Here is a 20314-nt window from a genome sequence, read left to right on the forward strand (position 1 = left end):
GTTTTGTTGAAATGAAATATTATGATGAGCTCTGCAACTCTAGAAAGTAACGCATTTTGGAGGGGGAAAAGTTGACTTTCCATTCCTATTTTTATAATACCCTGGAATATTTCATCATAGAAGGAGAGAATATTTCTTGTGCAGTAACATGAAAAAAGATAATATGTGTTGCCCACTGTAGTACCTCTTGCAGAGAGCTTTTTAAACAGTTTGGCATACTGGCAACAGGCTCACAGCCCATTAAATCTCCTGCAAAGTACTTTTATTACTTACCAAGTAATGTAAAGAATTTATAACACAGACTTGAATCATATCTGTTTGACAACCCTACACCATAGAAGAATTTGTAACTGTATAGTGTGGTGTGTGTGTGTGTGTGTGTGTGAGAGAGAGAGAGAGAGAGAGAGAGAGAGAGAGAGAGAGAGAGAGAGACTGTAAAACTGAGTCATTACATATCATAGCGATAGGTCACAATGATAACCCATGGAACATGTAAGTTGTAAATTAAACATAAAACAGGTAGCAGACAGAAGTGATACTAACTGGATTAACTCCAGAACATTTTCCATGTCAGGTTCTTCAAAAAGTTGTTCTAATTCTGCATTCGTATGGATGCGCCACCTTCTTGATCATATATTATATTTTATGCAGAACCTTTCTCTCCCAAATGCTAAGGATCCTTTCCTCATTTGCTGTCATTGTCCATGTCTCTGCACCATACATAACAACTGGTCTTATTATTGTTTTGTAAATGGGGATTTCAGACTTTCGTGATAGAAGTGAGCTCCTAAGCATGGGTAGTGCGGCAAAGTAGCATTTGTTGCCTACTGCTGTTCTAGCTTTCACCTCGCTGAAATGTCATTTGTCTCTGATAGTTGATCCGAGGTACTTGAAGTCTCTCACCCTTTCAAACTCCTTGTCATCTAGTGAGATTTGGTAGGTTTCACTGGTTGGTCATTGCCATATGTTTCGTCCATTCGACACTGCCTACCAGGCCAAGTTCCCTTGCACCTCTCTCCAGTTGTTGATAGGCATCAGCCAGCACAGCGACGGTGTTTCGTACGAGTAATGCCACATCATCTGCGTAGGCCAGGTACTGCAGTGAATGATTAAAAATGGTTCCTCCTCCATTTATCTCTATCTGATTTATGACATTTTCTAGGCAAAGGTTGAATAGCAGTGAGGAGATATTGTCACCATGTCTCAGTCCCGTCTTCACTTCCACTTCTCTGGAGATTTCATCCTGTATTTTTACTTTACAGTTGGTTTCACTGAGGGTCATCATAGTAAGTTTAACAAGCTTCTTAGGTAATCCTCTTCCTTCACATTCCGCAATGTCACTGTTGAGATGATATCACGGGCTAGTTTAAAATTGATAAAAAGCTGATGTGTGTTTATTTGATATTCATAACATTTTTCAAGATGTATGTGTAATGTGAATATTTGGTCAGTTGTTGATCTATTTCTTCTAAAGCCAGTCTGATAGTCTCCAATTCTCTCTTCCACATAGGGAGTAAGCCTCCTAGTTAGGATCTTGGAGAACACTTTATATGTAGTATTTAGCAGGGATATTCCTTGGTAATTCTAGCAGTTTAATTTATCTCCTTTTTTAAGTATGGGGCATTATGTATTGCTTTCCATAATGCTTCCCCACCATATTTGAGAAGTTCCACCTGGATCTGATCTTCTCCAGGTGCTCTACTATTTTTTAAGGTCTTAATGGCTTGTATCACTTCCTCCAGTGTGGGTTCTGGTGTTAAGACCTCTGGTCCATAATAAGTTATTTCCACCAGTTCTTCTTATTCTAATCCTTCTACTTTCGGGTTCAGTAACTTGGAAGTATTCTGTCCATCTGTCGAGTATTTTATTACTCTCCCCTATGAAATTCCCTTCTTTATGTCTACATATATTTTTTTTCTGGCTTGAAACCCAGCCTTTCCATCTTTATCTTTTAGTACATTTTATGTACTTGCTTCTCTTCTCCTAGCTGTTCAGTTTCTTCCAATTTTTTCCTTTGTAGTGCTCTTTTCTTCTTTCTGCAAACCCTCTAAGGTACACGGCACTTCTCATTATATTCATTCAGATTTGCTGTAGTTCTTCTCTGAAATAATTGCATTTGTGGTATGTTACGCTCCTCAGTTCTTCTCATACATCTTCATCAAACCATTCTGCCTTCCTTTGAGCCCATACATGTCCCAAAATCTCCCCAGCTGCCTCGAGAATTGCAGTCTTACATTGTTTCCATATTATTTCTATATGTTCATTTGATGTGTCGGTATCAATCTTAATCCCCTCTTCTATTTTCGCCTGATATGCCCGCTGTATTTCTTTGGACTTTAGTTTCTTAATGTCAAAACTTTTCTATTTGTGGCCTTTTTGTTTACTCAATAGTGAGATTCTTTGCTTGTACTTAATTCTCACTAGATGGTGTCTGAATTGCAGTGAGCTCCATGTTGGCTCATGTCTGATCTATGCCTCCTGTCAATCAATATATGCTCTATATGATTTCTAGTTTGTCCATCTGGTGACATCCATGTTTCTTTGTGTATATTTTTTTTGTTTCTTTGTGTATATTTTTGTGTGGAAACCATGTACTGGTGACAGTCATGTTTTTACTTATAGCAAAATCTACAACCCAAATTCCATTGTCATTGGTTACTTCTTGGAGGCTCTGTCTTCTAATAGTTGGCTGATAACCCTCTTCTTTTCCAATTTTGTATTCAAGTCTCCTATTAAGATCTTAAGATCATCTTGAGGAGCCTGATCGTACAACTGCTCTACTTTACTATAAAACTCATCCTTCTGTTGTTCATCTGCCTCCTCTGTGGGGCACATGTACATTTGTAATTGTTAAGTTGAAAAACTTTCCCCTTAACCTCAATGTGGACATCCTTTCATTGATTGGTTCGAACATTACAGCATGTTCCAGTCCTTTAGCGACCACAAAACCTGAACCAAAGGTATTCGTTCTCCCACCACTATAGAAGATTGTGAAATTTACTGAGGCCAGTGTGTCGTTTCCCTTCCGCCTAATTTCCAGGAGAGCCAATAGTTTTATACCGTAGTTGTTTACTTGTGTGAGCAGCTGCCATAGAGCTCCAGCTTGGTATAGACTCCGCACATTCCATGTTCCTATGTACATATCTCTTATCCTATTTTTGTTTGCTGGGGTAGTCATCAAAATAACTGTCCAAGCTTATTCCTTTGTTAGCATTCGCAACAAGTGATTTTTACAGGAAAAGATTGTTAATCCTCCGCCTAACTATTTGAGGGGTAGCCTCTTACAGCTCGCTGGGCTGGTTCCATTTTCAGGGTAACATCCTTAGTCTTTGTAGATCCCTCTACTGACTGCAAGATAGCAGCTGATGGTTGGGGACTCTGCTGCCTTTCTTCCAAGCCATTGGCCCTCATACCTGCTGGTTTTGGCCCGCCCCAGGTATTTTATTCCCTTGGTACCCTCCGTTTCTGGAGGACGATCTCCTGTCTGCCCTTGGGGAGGCACCCAGTGGGGGACCAGCAACCCCACACGGGCAGGGTATAATAATATGGTTTGTGTATGTGTGCATGTGCAAGGGCGGAGAGGGGAGAGAGAGAGAGAGAGAGAGAGAGAGAGAGAGAGAGAGAGAGAGAGACTCTACAACTGAGTCATTACAACATATCATAGGATAGGTCACAATAATGACCCATGGAACATGTAAGTGGCTTAATTAAACATAAAGAGGTAGCAGACAGATGTGATACTAACTGGACTAAGTCAAGAATATTTTCCACACTAATCTTTCAAAATAGAATCTGAAACTATTGACTAGGTAATTCATTCAAAGGCTGAAGTTGACAGTCTGCACAATCATTCTACAGAAAGCATTGACTTGAGGTGTATTTTTATCAACTTGACTTTTGAAAAATGCCTTTTACCGCCAGTGACAGGTATAGGACAAGTTAGGAATATTTGTAAGCTTACAGAAGTATTGGGAAAAATGTCAATAACATTACTTTCTAATATGTAAGATAATGAGCTTCATGGAGATCTTTCAGTTGAAACAATTAGTGCTAAGATCAACACTTCATCATTTGGTTTCTTCCCACTGATTTCATATTCATTACTACCAGTTGCCCCCCCTCCCCGCGAAACTGAGTGGTCAGCGCGCGAAACTGAGTGGTCAGCGCGACAGAATGTTAATCCTCAGGACCTGGGTTCGATTCCCGACTGGGTCGGAGAGTTTCTCCCCTCAGGGACTGGGTGTTGTGTTGTCCTAATCTACAAATACATGATTACTCTACAGTTCACATTTAAGTGCTTGGCAGAGAGTTCATCGAACCACAATCATACTATCTCTCTACCATTCCACTCCCAAACAGGGTGCGGGAAAAACAAACACCTAAACCTTTCTGTTCGAGCTCTGATTTCTCTTATTTTATTTTGATGATCATTGCTACCTATGTAGGTTGGGCCCAACAAAATATTTTCGCATTCGGAAGAGAAAGTTGGTGACTGAAATTTCATAAATAGATCTCGCCGCGATGAAAAATGTCTTTGCTTTAATGACTTCCATCCCAAGTAGCGTATCATATCTGCCTCAATCTCTTCCTTATTACATAATAATACAAAACGAGCTGCCGTTTTTTGCACCCTTTTGATGTCCTCCACCAATCCTACCTGGTTAGGATCCCACACCGCACAGCAAAATTCTAACAGAGGACAAACGAGCGTAGTGTAAGCTGTCTCTTTAGTGGACTTGTTGCATCTTCTAAGTGTCCTGCCAATGAAACGCAACCTTTGGCTCGCCTTCGCCACAATATTATCTATGTGGTCTTTCCAACTGAAGTTGTTTGTAATTTTAACACCAAGGTACTTAGTTGAATTGACAGCCTTGATAATTGTACTATTTATCGAGTAATCGAATTCCAACGGGTCATCATCATCATTTCATCCCCATCAACACGCAAGTCGCTGAAGTGGCATCCAATCTAAAGACTTGCACCTGGTGAACGGTCTACCCGACAGGAGGCCCTAGTCACACGACATTTACATTTACCACCAGTTAACATAGTGTCAAGAGCCAGCTTTTAGTTATCCACAATCCCACATCTCCAGATCATGAATATTGTATAGAAAGCTGAAGCTCTTGTTTTGATTGCCCACAAGCTCAAACCTATTTTTTAATAAACACATGGCTGTACAAGCTATAAGGTACCAAAAAAATTAATGTTAACGCTAAACATTTTTCAGCATGTCATGTCCTGCATCACTCAGGTATTGGAGAAAAGACTTTTTAATACCAAAGCTGCTGTTTATTATAACTGTCTGACTAGTCTCAACCTTTGCTATTTTTACAAGCCACATATTTGTTTTTAGGATAGGGTGGTGTGGACAGTTCTGTTTATGTTGTCAAATTTAAATAATCTCGTATTTTCGTTATCCAGTATGATGTAATCCACATGACAATACCATTGGTTACAAAATGGAGAATTTTTATTATTGGCTTACATTGTGTGTCGTGCTGATAATTATTAAAATAATAATGTGTTGTTGCAGTTATACTTGTCTGTTTGACACCCTGTAGAAGTTTAGTGACTCATTAGAGTTATTCCACTCTCCTACTGAATAAAAATACAGACTTACATGAAAATCTATCCATATTGTGTGACATACCACAGCATAGAAAAATCAGGAAGTACTGACTTCTTGATTTTCTTGTTCTTGTTTTAGTTGGGAGCACGATATTAATTGTTCACTTGTTGGATACGGTTATGACCTCCTTATCAATTTATTTAAAACTTTTAAAATTTCATTTTATATTGCAGGAAGGACCAACTGGCTCACACATTGCTAAAGTACCAGCTGACTGACTATCACGTTTTGGAAAGATCTTTAATGTGCAGCAACATGTACGCTGCATTTTTTCGTGTTACGGAAGTATAAATTCGAATTCCACCAAAGCAAGTCATAGCTCATGTCACGTGATGTAGTCAACCAATAGCAAGATCACTCTTAAGTAGCGTAAACATACAAAAAGAAAAGTTAATGGTTTAAATTAATATACATACTGTTGCTACAAGAAAAACAAAGCTTTCACAAATAATATTGATCACGAAGATTAATAAGCTGCAAGAAAAGCTAAGCTTCCGCATATAATGCTGATCTTTTTGCACGTGTTACACTATAAGATACCCTCAAAGAGTTGATTTTTAAATGATATTTTTAAATGAGATGATTTAAGAAATTCATACATAATTCATCTTGCGTTAAAGGAAATTTACTTTGAAAGTAATACTTTTCAAACCACCATTCACAATATTTTCCCATGACCTGTTAGAAATTGGTTCATTTCAGCAGTTGCCAGAGAGCGCCAGATAAGAGGCGTCACTGCACCTGCGCAGCTACGATGATACAGGAAGCCCGCATGTTCGTATGTGTAAAACATTAAAAGATCTTGCATTATGTCATAAAAGAAACAAGACATCAAAGGATACTTCAAGAGCATCAGAATTTCGTGAGCCATACTAAAATGCGTAATTCACCTTAAAGTGCACAATTGTATGTCCAGATTCGGATGTTAATTTACTTGAGTACCAGTACTGCATTATCTCATGTTTGCTTCTTTATTACGGCATAATGCCATATGAGCTAGAAGATGGAAAACGTGCACTTGAAATGCAGCGAACAATTGAAACTCTCCAACAGTGTGAAATTAAACACTTCGTTTCAAATAAATTGACTGCCTCATCGCAAAAGACTAATAAAAGCCAAATCTCTTTAGCAAACCGACAAAAATAACTTCATTGTTCTGCAAGGCGATTAATGCTTGACTGTCAAAAAGGTGGAAATAAAACCTGAAACCAACAACATATTTTAGCCTTCCTTAATTATGGGAACGTATTTTAATTCATTTGGTAGCTCCCGGCCACAGAAATTTGTTTTGTTTTCATTTAATGTGAGAGCAATAAACGAAGAGGAAACAGCAAAAATTACTAAATGTAAACACAGGTCACGTGGAGACTACCCACCTCCCCACTACAACTCAGACTTCTCTGTGCGTCAGCCCCGGATCTACCATATATCCGAACTGGGACAATACTAGATAGTGGCACCCAGCCACACTTCTGTAGCCAGAAGCGGGAGAAGGTACTACTCAGACGCGACTCTACTGCGCATGTGCAACAGCCCGCCCGCAACTGATCAAATGAATCTAATGTAAAAACAGCTGTGACGTCAAGCTCATCGGAGGCAATTTGTTGTTAGGAAGCACTGCATATTATTCCTAAAGCCTTTGACACACTTTGGTTGGGAGAAGCTTGTATGAACACTGTTTTTTGTTGTTGTATATGACACATTTCCTTTGCAACTTAAGTTTTATTTTCCTTTTTTCTCTCTCTCGTTCATGTTTTGTTGCTGCAGTATTATTCTGCAGAAGCGTGATACAGTAATATCCTTCATTAGAGTATTGGTTCTTACCAGTCAAAATCACAAAAATTTAACTGGTAACTAAACAATGAAAAATTCCCAGTTTTTTCCCAGATTGTATACACCCTGACTTTGCTACTTCTTGTGCCTCTCTTAGATCAATGTCCAAAGTTGCAACTATTGTCGTTTGACCCTTAAACTGACCCTAGATGCTGACATTACGATCACTGACAATTGTAGATCTTATCATTAGAACACTTATTTTAAAATCCACATTGATTGCAAGAAAATTATAATAGATGGATTTTTACTATCAGCATTTTATTTGTCCCCATCCTACACTCATGCTCATAAATTAAGGATAATTGCAGAATGTGCTGGCACTAATAGGGCACACAGGGAACACAGATTGGTGATAAGTTGAGAAAACCACCCTGAAACACTACTCTGGATCAGGTGGTCGAGGAGCTGCTGAGGTATAACCTCCCATTCTTGTACTAGTGCCTGTCGGAGTTCCTGAAATGTCCTAGGGGTTTGAAGACGTGCAGCAATACGTCGACCGAGAGCATCCCAGATGTGCTCCATGGGGTTTAGATCTGGAGAACAGACAGGCTACTCCATTTGGCTGATATCTTCTGTTTCAATGTACTCCTCCACGATGGCAGCTAGATGGGACTATGCGTTATCATCCATCTGGAAGAAGGTGGCACCCACTGCACCCCTGAAAAGGCAGACATACTGGTGCAAAATGACATCCCGATACACCTGACCTGTTACAGTTCCTCTGTCAAAGACATGCAGGGGTGTATATGCACCACTCATAATCCCACACTACACCATCAAACCACGACCTCCATACAGGTCCCTTTCAAGGACATTATGGGGTTGGGATCTGGTTCCTGGTTCACGCTAGATGTAAACCTGGCAAGAATCACTGTTCAGACTATACCTGGACTCGTCCGTGAACATAACCTGTTCCAATGACCATGTACTGTATTCCCGACACCAGGCTTTACTGGCTCTCCTGTGACCATGGGTGTGTGGAATACACTTTGCTGGTCTCCGGGTGAATAAACCATGTCTGTTCAGTCGTCTGTAGACTGTATGTCTGGAGACAGCTGTTACAATGGCTGTGGTAACATCCCGAGAAAGGCTACCTGCAGTACTCGGCCGTCTGCGAGCACTGATGGTGAGATATCAGTCTTCTTGTGGTGTTGTACACTGTGGATGTCCCGTACTGTAGCACCTGGACACATTTCCTGTCTGCTGGAATCGTCGTACTCTTGAGATCACACTTTGTGGTACATGGAGGGGCTATGACCTGATGTGTTTGACCAGCCTCCAGTTGTCCTAGTATTATAACCCTGATAACATCATCAATATGTGTTTTTTGAGCCATTTCCTGCAAACTGTCACCATTAGCACGTCTGAAAATGTCTGCACACTTACTCGCTGCACCATACTTTGACATGCACCAACGCACCTCTGCATATGTGGACTGCTACCAGCGCCACCATGCGATGACCGCGCCTCAGATGCACCTCATAGTCATACCCCGAGGTGATTTAAATCTGCAAACCACCCATCAGAGCATTCTTTCACCATGTATTCAGCATTATCCTTAATTTATGAGCATGAGTTTAGTTTACTAAAATAAGTTGTTTTGTGTCCACTGAACATATGGTTTATAAAGGAAGGCCCTCATAATAATGACAACAGATCTTGATGTTGTAATGTATACATAAGCTCTCTTCAAAACCCAATTCTACAGAGTATTACAACAAAAATTTGTATTATTTTGAGTCCTGAACAGAGCTACAATTCATATATGCTTTAACTGTTAGTGTGTGTGTGCTTTCAATAGCAACTCATCCTCTTTTTATTGTGTCTTTGTCCCTCACCTCCACAGGGTTGACATGGTTAATTAAGTATTTGGCATTGTTAGTTAAGACGTGGCCAGATGTCGCCACACATTACTCCCCTGGGGCCGAATGTGTGCACCCTTTACTGTTTGTGTTTAATAATATTCATGTGGAAGTGAGCAAAAGTTTTCTAAATGTTTGCAAATCGTGTATCTGAGACAACACTTAGGTACCAGCTTGGTATTCACCTAGTTGGATGTGGAAAACCACATTCAGGCTGGCTGGCACACTGACCCTTGTTGTCAGTCTACTAAGCAGATTCCATCCGGAGCGAGCATGCCATCACATTCTGGAAGCGGTGTATTAACATGATTGATTATTCAGACGAGTGCTTTCTATATCCACTGCTAAACCTATCTGATATGGGTTCCACACACTTCAGCAGTATTCTAGAAGGTTCACGAGAGTGTTTTGTAAGCAATCTGTAGACGGACTGCATTTTACTAGTATCCTACCAATGTACCAAACCTGCCACCTTCTTTAAATTCGACTACGCCAATGTGATCATACCATTACATATCCACACAATCTTACACCCAAAAATTTGTACGAGTTGGCTGATTCTAATTCTGACTCATGTACTCACAACATACATTTTTGTGGTTTGTAAAGTGTACAGTTTTACATTTTTGAACATTTAAAGCAAGTCATCAATCACTGCATTACTTTGAAATCTTTTTAAAATCAGACTCAATTTTTGTCGATTTTTTTTTTCAGATAATTTATTATAGATAACTGCATCATCAGCAAAAGAAGTCTGAGATCATTAATGATATTGTTGACAAGATCATTTACATACATCATGAACAGCAAGGGTCCCAACATGCCTGAAGCTATTTCTACATCTGTCAATAAATTGCATACCTAAGAATGCACAATTGAGTCACAAATTTTGGTTGATGCCAAATAAGATCATACTTTCTTTGATAAGCATCAGTGTGTGGTATTGAGTCAAATTTTATTTGTCAAGACATACTGCATTTTCCTTATTGCTTGATCCACGTAAAAGTGTTGTGATAAATGTGTGAGTTGGGCTTCATATGGCTATATTTTCAGAATCCAAGCTGAGTAGTATAAAGAAGATCATTCATTTGAGGTGTTGCATTACGTTTGAGCTCAAAATATATTATAAGATTGTGCAATAGATGAATGTGTTATTTGACACTGTTTTTGTGGATCACTTCTGCTCCCTTTATTGTAGATGGATCTTACCTGTGCATTCTTCCAACAGCTAGTCTCAGGGTTTTTTTGAGGAATCTGTTGTATCTTATGATTTAGAAGACAGTCTGTTGAAAGTTCTCTATATGAATGGGTCCTTGCACATTGTTCAATTTCCTTTCTCAACTGCTGTGCCAATAATACATGTTATTATTATTTTTGCAGTAGCATGAGAATTAAATCTGTCTTCCGCTGCGAGGGACATTCAAAGCTGCAGTTCAGGATTTCTGCATTTGCTTTGCTATGTTTAATTTGGGTTCCTCAGTCTTCCATAAGTGTCTGTACACTAACTTTGATGTCACTCGTGGCCTTTTTATATGACCAGAATATCTTTTGGTTTTGTGATAACATTCTGCTACAGTAGCCAGGAAAACTACATGTATTGCCTTTTCATTTAGTATTTCTTTTATCTATATCCCTGTGCTTTATGTTATTCCTATTGTTCAGCAGTCTCCGTTTCCTCAGAAGCTTGTTAATGGAGACTGCACACCATAGAGTAAATGAAGATAATATTCATTACATTACTCCTATTGTGCAGTAGTCACTTGCTTCCTAGGAAATTGTTAGTGGAGACTGCACACCACAGAGTAAATACAGATAATATTAATTTGTTTCTATTGTGTATTGTCTAACTGGTTCTTATACATCAGTAGCGATGATACTTGCTACATATTCCCCCCAACCCTCTACCGCACTCTCTCTCTCTCTCTCTCTCTGTGTGTGTGTGTGTGTGTGTGTGTGTGTGTGTGTGTGTGTGTGTGTGTGTTTTTGGAGACATTGGCATTTTTGTTTTTGTGAAAGACCTTTATACTCATTCCAAGCTAAAAAAATGCATGACTGAATGGCACTATCCAAAAGCACTGAGCCAACTGTGTTGCACAACGGGTCATAGATAACAGGGCTGAATGGCAGCTGTGGAGATGTGTATGGGTGCAAAAGCACTGGAGGCTGTCACCTTTACCTTACCAGTAACCACCTGCAGGTGCCTCATCCCCTGCCCCAGTGCTCTGACACTTGTTATTTGTTCACATCTTCCCCTCTTCATGGGATTGGATTATATGACAAAGACATCTACGTGACACTATTATCTACCTGGAGATGCTGCTTTAACACAGCGAAACTGGTCATTAGTAAATCTTTGCATCGTAGCTGTCTGCAGTTTATTCAAGTTCAATTTATCTCTTTTTCAAGGTCTATTGTGACCTTAATATTACGATGAGGAGAATTTAAATATTCCAGGAACTGTTGTAGCTTTTCAGCCCCATGTTGCTTCACCACAGATTTGTCACCTTTGTACCAACAGAAACAAGCTAGCGGATTGTAGTGCCTTTGCTTCAAAAGTGTCTGATTTATAGGTTTGCCACAACAGGTGAATGTGCTAAGAACCCATACCTTCCAAGGGAGAATGAGTAGCATTGAGAAAAGGAAACTGAAGGTTTGCCACCCAACAACAACAACAACAACATTTTCCTAGTGTCACAAGTGGACTACAATAAGAAGATTTTTGATCTTTTTAATGACATTTCATACAGACGGATAGTCAGTCCTAAGAATAAAACTGAGAGGGAGATGATGACTCTTCTCACTGAGTCGGAGGCTTCCCACATAACATTATTAAGGACTGTAAAACAAGTACTCAATGAAAGAATTCCTCGTGAGCCCTGTAAGAATGTTGGCACACCATTGTGAACCCCTCATTTGCAACCCTGCAGACTTTGTACAGTACCTCAATCAACTGTCGTTTCCAGGATGAAGATATTCAGGCCAGTTTCAACATAGTCTCCATCTTTATGAGAGTTCCCCTCTCTTATTCTATGGAATTAATTGCAGAAGAGTTCAACATTTGTGTCACAGAATGTTTTAGGCATTTTCTGAAATCTCCTTGTTTCCTGTTTGACAGAAATTGTTATGAACAAACCATTGGCATGGCGATGGATAGCCCTTTATCATCTGTCACGGCAAATCTGACATGGAACACATTGAAGCAAAGGCACTAGAACACACCAGGTTGAAAGTAAATTGTTCCCATCAGTACATGGATGACACATTTGTAGTATGTGCCACATTTGTAGTATGTGCCACATGGAGTAGAAAATTTCAACAGTTACTATAACATTTAAACTCTGTCCTTCATAATATAAAACTCGTGATAGAAACTGAAAAAGAGGACCCACTGTCTTACCTAGATGTGTTAGTTAAGAGAAGAATGGACAGATCCCTGAGTTGCACTGTATATAAAAAATCTTTGCACACTGACCTCTGTGTCCAGACCTCTAGCCATCATCTCTCACCACAAATTAATTTGGTGCTAATGACTCTGCTCAATAGAGTTCGAACACTTTGAGCCAACAAGAGCCTTGCCAAAGAATTAAAACTCCTATGAATAACGTTCTGAAGGAATAGTTATTCAGATCATAAAGTTGACTGGGCGATACAATCAGAATCATGACCACCTGAGAAAGAGGCTGAAACTGACAGTGAGGAAGAGAAGCCACAAACTGCTGATCTATCATATGCTGGCCCAATAACAGGAACTATCAGCAGACTCCTACAGAAACAAGGCATCCAGTGTGTTTTGCTCCCTTCAATGAAGATAAGATTGTTTTAAAATCTTGAACATGGCTGTAAACAGCAAGTGTAAAGCAAGAATCTAGGAAAGAATCTTCTGAAGAAGATAATTTTATGATTATCAATACTTAGGCCAAGGATACTAATGAACTTGCAACTTCATTGTAACATCACAACTGGCTGTATGATCCTTTCCAAGTATTCATTGTTAAGTTAAAAACAATCTATGACTTCGTAAGGTGTATATGTTGGGAAACTCAGAGAGAATTTGTTTCACAGAATATCAGTGCGAGCTCTGAGAAACAAAATAGCATCATTGGGCATAGCGGACATCATAGAGAATTAAACTTGATTGTAAATAGCTGTGTGAGACCAACAATAGTTAACAGTCTGGTTGATGTCAAGGCAGCAATTAAACTGAAGTAGCAGGAACAAATGATTTATGGAGTGTAGTACTCTATAAACACATAAGATACAATGAAGTGCAGGTCATGTGTAGCATTGAATACATTGACTGGAAAACCATGATACAGGACACAGAATAGGCCCAACATTCTTCACGATCGCTTAAATAATGCTGTTTCTTTGGGGGCTCACCAGAGCACACCAGGGAGCCAACCCAGGTGGTCTCTCTAAGTGGGCCTGTGAACTGTATGGACACATGATCTCTGAATTGTGTGCATCGTTAGTGAATATACATCGCACACATAAGCAAAACACAACATCTGAAGAAGATGTCTGGGACAGTCACCAAAACATTGTGCATAAAATGGAAACAACAACTTGGCAGAACATTCAGAAGCACACTATTAATCATTCATGCTGTGGAAATCTGAGAGATCATGATAAGTCTACATTTTATCAGTTTAAGTGCCCATTATAATACAGTAGTATTATTCACATTGAACATGAATATTGTCTAATGTTTTATTTCTATTTTGGAAACTAAACTGATGATTTTATTTCAATGCACTACTGCTTTTTTGTTTGTTTGTTTGTTTACTGGTTATACATTTTCAAGTTTTTGAGTTGTGAAAAATGGAACTGTCAATACACCGCCACCCCCCCAAAAAAAAGAAGAAGAAGGAGAAAACCACAACATTCGTAACAGTAGTCTGACTGCTTTTCTATGCCCTCCATCACCAGGGCAAGAAGTTTAATGTCATTTGCAAAAGTGTTTTAGTCAACAATGATTTGTTCACCCTATTTTTTAGGAATAACTATAATGTTGTTTTATAAACTGCGTGATGTGTTAAAAAAATGAGAAGGAAGTTATGTTTACTAGTTACCTACAAGTAAAAAAATCCTTCAGTCCTTCCTTTTGTGTGTCATTACCAATTTGGATTTTTACTTCCCATGACCTGCAGAATTTTCAGTGTTTGTCTTGCACTATTCCACTAAAGATTGAAGATTTGTTTAAAAAGTCCAGTTCCATTTAATAAGTGTTAAGTATGTTCTCAGAACTTTATTTCTGTCTGAAATATTGAAGATTACTGTTATAAAAATTATTTGTTGTATTCTGCAGGCATCTGGAGCACAGACATTAGCCACCCAGGTGTCTGGAAGCCAAGTTTATTCCCTTGCAAAGGGTACACAAGTGTCCGGTGCTACATTGCACACACGTATGCTCCCTGTTGCAGGCAACCAGCAGACATTGAAGCAAATACAGGTGAATATTTGATCACTAAATAAAATGAATGTGTTGTTCTTGAGTTGAATCATCTCTCTGAATTATACCCCATAAGTGTTGAATAAATTCAACAGATAAAAATCACATCTGCTTAACTCAAGTATGAAAGCTTCTAGGAAATATACATCTATATTCATACTCTGCAAGTCACCATATGGTGGGTGGTAAAAGGTACCTGGTACCAGTGGTAGTTATTTTATTTCCTGTTCTGCATGCATGGAATGAGGGAAAAATGACTGTCTATAAGCTTCCATACGACCCCTGATTTTTCATCTCTTGTATTCTTGGTCCTGCAAGATAAGGCGTGTGTTGGTGGCAGTAGGATTGTTCTGGAGTCTGTTACAAATTGCATTTCTCTAAACTTTCGTAATAGTGTTTCGTGAAAATAATGTAATCTACCCTCCAGGGATTGCCATTTGAGTTTGCAGAAGATTTCCATAATACTCACATACTGATCGAATCTACCAGGTCTCTGAATGTGTTAATTTTATCCTAATTGGTGGTGATCCCAAACACTCAAGCAGTGTTGAAGAGTGAATTGTACAAGTGTTATGCATGCAGCCTCCTTTACAGATGACCTACAATTTCTTGGAATTATCCCAATTAACCGAAGTCAACAATTTGCTTTCCTTATATCCAAACACCAGCTTTTCAGAATTGCGCAGGTGGGAACTCTCCCTGTGGCATATCCTGTATTCCTGTACCTCCTGGCTTCAACTTTCATTAGTCATTGTCCTGCACCCACCTATCTCCTCCCCTGTCTCTACTCCACCACTGCACACGGCCCTCTATTACACCAACGCACCCACATCTTTTTTTACTTCTCTCCTTGCACCCCAACCCCGTGGGTTACTCTCCATCTAATCTCCCAACTGTACGTAGCTGCCCTATCCTCTCTCCACCTCATCCCTGTTGCTCCCACAAGCAGCACTTCACTGTGTTCCACTTCTACCCTGCTATGCCTCTCCTTCCCCACTCTAGCTGTCTCCTTACCCCCATCACGCAGATTGCTTCTCCCATCATGCACTGGCCTTGCCAGCCAGAGGCTGTGGTCGTGTGTGTGTGTGTGTGTGTGTGTGTGTGTGTGTGTGTGTGTGTGTGTGTGTGTGTGTTTGTGTGTGTTTGTGTGAGTGAGTGAGTGAGTGAGTGACTCAACGTCTCCACTGTATGATGAGTAGCAATCTATCCTTTTCATGATATTGTCAATCTCCTGGATTTTCCATTAGTTGATTTTACCTCCTGCATAAACCAAAATTTAAAACATCGCCTATTCTTTTCCTGTTTTCTACTGCCACAACAGACAGGTCTTTGAGTGATTGAATAGAACCCTTCAACTGGCTTATCAGTTTTGCATAGGCGATTTTTCTTTTGCCTATTGACAGCTCTGTGTTCTTTTTTGAACCAAGAATGTGTCAAGTTCCACATTTTGTTATTAAGCGACAGTAAGTCTTTTCCATCCTTAATACACTTACTCAGCACATTGCTCCAGAGTATGATTCGTAATCAGTTAAAACTTTGTGCAAAATTCACCTACATATATCATATGTGAACTAAATGACATCCATTCATTGTTTAAGTAGGATGCTAACAACTGTTATCTGCTTTGTCCAGCATAAAAACCCTCCTAGCATTCTTGATGGATTTATTAACTTTCGCAAGCAATGTGACTATGACGACCCCATGATCACCAGTGTCTGCCCTTACTCTGACACTGTCAGTAAGGTCAGGTCTATTTGTAACTACAAGGCTTAAAATAGTTTAATGCATGTGGATTGTCACATGAGTTACTCAGGACAGTTAACACAAGAGAGCATTCAGAACTTCTTTGCAATATGACTCTTCATACCACCTCAACAAATCCATAAACATTCCAGTCTATACTCAGTAGATTAAAGTAACCAGCTAATACTGCATTGCATGGGTACTTCTGCCCTATGGAGCATAGACTTCCTTTGAATGATTCTGCGACTGTTACAGTGGAATCAAGTAGGTGGTAAAAATACCCAATGATTAATTTGAGTTCAACTAGATCAGTGAAGAAATCTTGGCTTATGAAGAAATACTTCAGTTGACCCTGAAAAGAATGAATTGCAAAAATGTTCAGGGATAGACACTTAGAAATACAACAAATAGGAAGTTTGTGGAAGCCAGTGTGAAATGGTTGCAGAAAAAAGGGGAAGAAATAATAGGTAATTTTCTTTTGGAATTTTTAAAATCATTGTATGAAGTGGTAACCCAATGATTATTCAAGTTAATCTGTAGAATGTTTGAGACTGGAGATATACCATTAGACTTTGGACTAATATCATCCACACAATCCCTAAGATATCAATACAGATACATGCAAGAACTATCACACAATCAGCTTAACAGTTCATGCTTCCAAATTGCTGACAAGAGTAATATGCAGAAGAATGGGAAAGAAAACTGAGGATCTGTTAAATGATGATCAGTTTGGCTTTCGGAAAGGAAAAGATGTAGCAATTATAATCGAAGCAATATTTAAGTAAAATCAAGACACCCTCAAAGTGTTTGTTGACATAGAAACAGCATTTGTAGGGTGCAAGATTTTCAAAATTCTTAGAAGAATGGGATTCAGCCTTAGGGAAAGGAGTGATAAGAATTACTGGACCTTTTGGATGAACAGCCTATTGAGTATAGAATACGGATTGAGAGAAAATCTAGGGAAGATAAAAGTAATGAGAAGTAGGAAATTGAGATTAGCGATAAATTTAACATCAAAATTGGCAAGCATGAAGCAGACAAAATTAAGGGATTCTGCTACCTTGGAACCAAAATAACAATGATGGAGCCCCCTGTGGGTTCGGGGGTAAGAATAGGCCCACGGTATTCCTGCCTGTCGTAAGAGGCGACTAAAAGGAGTCTCAAACGTTTTGGCCTTGTGAGATGGTCCCCTAACGGGTTTGACCTCCATCCTTCTAAATTTTCCGAAGAGCGAGCCGATTGGGGAAGGGCGCCTTACAAGGAGCGATGTGTCCATCAAGCATTACCATCTCTAGCCAGGTTTGTCGTCATCGCTTAGCAGTCCCGCTCACCTACCATCTCTTGGGCGTGGATTTGTTCTTGGGTGCGGTTTCTTGCAGTCTGCTATGCTGTGCCGCTTTATGCGCCAATGACGATATTGGACTACATCACCTGAAATCCAGCACGGTAGCCAGTCCGTTGTGGTGGGGCCGCCATGTACCCTGTTGGTTGTAGCCCCCTGACTACACAGGGATCGCTCTGCTGATGCCAGCGCCGTTAACTCCCCACGTATGCCAAGGAGTAGATGCCTATCTCCTTGGGGCATTGGGACTCCCGGCAATGGCCATCCTGCCAGGTGGTCGTTGCTGAGGCTGGGTGGCGCCCGTGGGGAGGGCCCTTGGTCGGAGTAGGTGGCATCAGGGCGGATGACCCGCAATGAAGCGTGGTACATCATCTCTTGCTGGTGGCCAGCCGCCAGCAGTCTCTAAGCGTTCCAGGGCTCAATACAACGCAACTACATATGACCCCAAATCGTTCCCCTCCCTGGATACACCATGGGAGGAACGAAAGACTAAGGATGCCAGCGAACCATACTCGCCCCGCTACCTGGTGTGTACGAGAGCTGATGGTGAATCCTTTACATCCATGAAGCCTCAGTTCTTCGTCGAGCACTTAGAGGACAAGTTCGGGGAGGTGGAGGGCTTGTCCAAAATGCGCTCGGGCTCGGTTTTGATCAAATCGGCGTCCTCCGCCCAGTCCCGCCGGTTACTCGATTGTAACAAGCTGGGGGATGTTCCGGTTACAATCACGCCCCATAAGAGTCTTAATATGGTCCAGGGCATAATATTCCATCGGGACCTTCTATTGCAGTCCGATGACGAGCTTCGCGCCAATTTAGAGCGGCGAGGTGTTCACTTCGTCCGGCGCGTACATCGTGGTCCAAGGGATAAGCAGGTTGCCACCGGTGCCTTCATCTTGGCCTTCGAGGGTGATACTTTACCTGAGAAGGTCAAGGTGATGGTCTATCGTTGTGACGTCAAGCCATATATCCCTCCCCCGATGCGGTGCTTTAAGTGCTGGAAGTTCGGGCGTATGTCTTCCCGCTGTACTTCCGGCCTCACATGTCGAGATTGTGGATGCCCATCACATCCCGATACTCCATGTGCTCCGCCTCCCATCTGTGTAAACTGCGGAGAGCACCACTCACCTTGCTCGCCGGACTGCAGGATCTACCAGAAAGAGCGCAAAATCATGGAGTATAAGACCCTGGACCGCCTGACATACACTGAGGCCAGGCAGAAGTTCGAACGCCTCCATCCTGTTCGAATGCCTGCCTCTTACGCCGCGGCTACTACTGTTATGGCCCCATTAGCTCTCCCTCAGACTGCCACTTCTCAGAGCCGGAATGCTACGCCTGCCCCCTTGATGGTGGGGGGCACTTCACTCCCTGCTGCTCCTGCACTACCTGCCTCAGGAGCAGCAACCCCCCAACCATCGGGGACATCAGTCCCCACTTCTAAGCTGGGGAAGCCTCAAACTTCCCCTGCTCGAATAGCACGGAAAGGGTCCCTTGGGTCCCTTCCTTCCCAGGTTTCCGCCTCTGGGAAGGGTGACGTCAGCCAATGGAAGAAAAGCAGACCAGCGGCTGATCGCAGGGCTTCCTGCTCCTCCTCCGTCCCGGAGACTGACTCGCTGGAGCCCTCCCAGCCAATGAAACCCAAGGACCAGAGAGACAAGACGAAGAAGAAGACCTCTAAGGCCAAGGACCACGCGGTGGCATCCACCCCACTGCTCCCTACAGGCTCTGCGTCCGGGGATAAGGTGGAGATCCGGGCGTCCGCTGAGGACCTGGATCTCGCCGGACCCTCAGACGCCATGGAAGCAGATTGTACTGGTCCTCCATCGGTGGCAGCAGGTGACACAGTGGCGTGATCTGCCTCCTCGGCCCCTTCACGCCTTTTTCGGACATGGACAAAGCAATACTCCAGTGGAACTGCAGCGCTTTTTTCCACCACCTTGCTGAGCTTCGCCAACTCATCAGCAGTCACCCTTTCCTCTGCATTGCCCTACAGGAAACTTGGTTTCCGGCAATGCGGACCCCTGCCCTACGTGGGTATCGAGGTTATTACAAGAACCGGGCAGCTTATGAGAGGGTATCTGGTGGAGTCTGCGTCTACATCCTTAACTCTGTCTACAGCGAATGTGTACCTCTTCACACACCTTTAGAGGCTGTCGCTGTAAGGATGTGGACGCCTCAGCCTATTACTGTCTGCAGTTTGTATCTTCCGCCAGATGGTGATGTCTCGCGTCATGTGTTGGCTGCATTGATAGCACAACTGCCTCCTCCTTTTGTGTTACTGGGCGACTTTAACGCCCATAACCCCCTGTGGGGTAGCGCCGCGATTACTGGCCGGGGTAAAGATGTCGAGACTCTTCTCTCGCAGCTTGACCTCTGCCTCTTAAACACGGGAGAGCCGACACATTTCAGCGTCGTCCATGGCACATTTTCGGCCATCGACCTTTCTA

The 20314-nt window shown here is 41.4% G+C and overlaps 1 protein-coding gene across 4 annotated transcripts in view; it reads left to right on the plus strand.

Moving 5' to 3' along the window:
- Positions 1-20314, plus strand: part of LOC126356979 (helicase domino-like) — a 379868-nt gene that overhangs the window by 320164 nt on the left and 39390 nt on the right. For all 4 annotated transcript variants that reach the window (XM_050007413.1, XM_050007415.1, XM_050007414.1 and 1 more), the window contains one exon: positions 14639-14782. In XM_050007413.1, the coding sequence (XP_049863370.1) occupies positions 14639-14782 (144 nt within the window). The remainder of the gene's footprint in view (positions 1-14638; positions 14783-20314) is intronic.

This window comes from Schistocerca gregaria, chromosome 1, assembly GCF_023897955.1.
Source record: "Schistocerca gregaria isolate iqSchGreg1 chromosome 1, iqSchGreg1.2, whole genome shotgun sequence".
In the NCBI taxonomy this organism is placed as follows: Eukaryota; Metazoa; Arthropoda; class Insecta; order Orthoptera; family Acrididae; genus Schistocerca; species Schistocerca gregaria.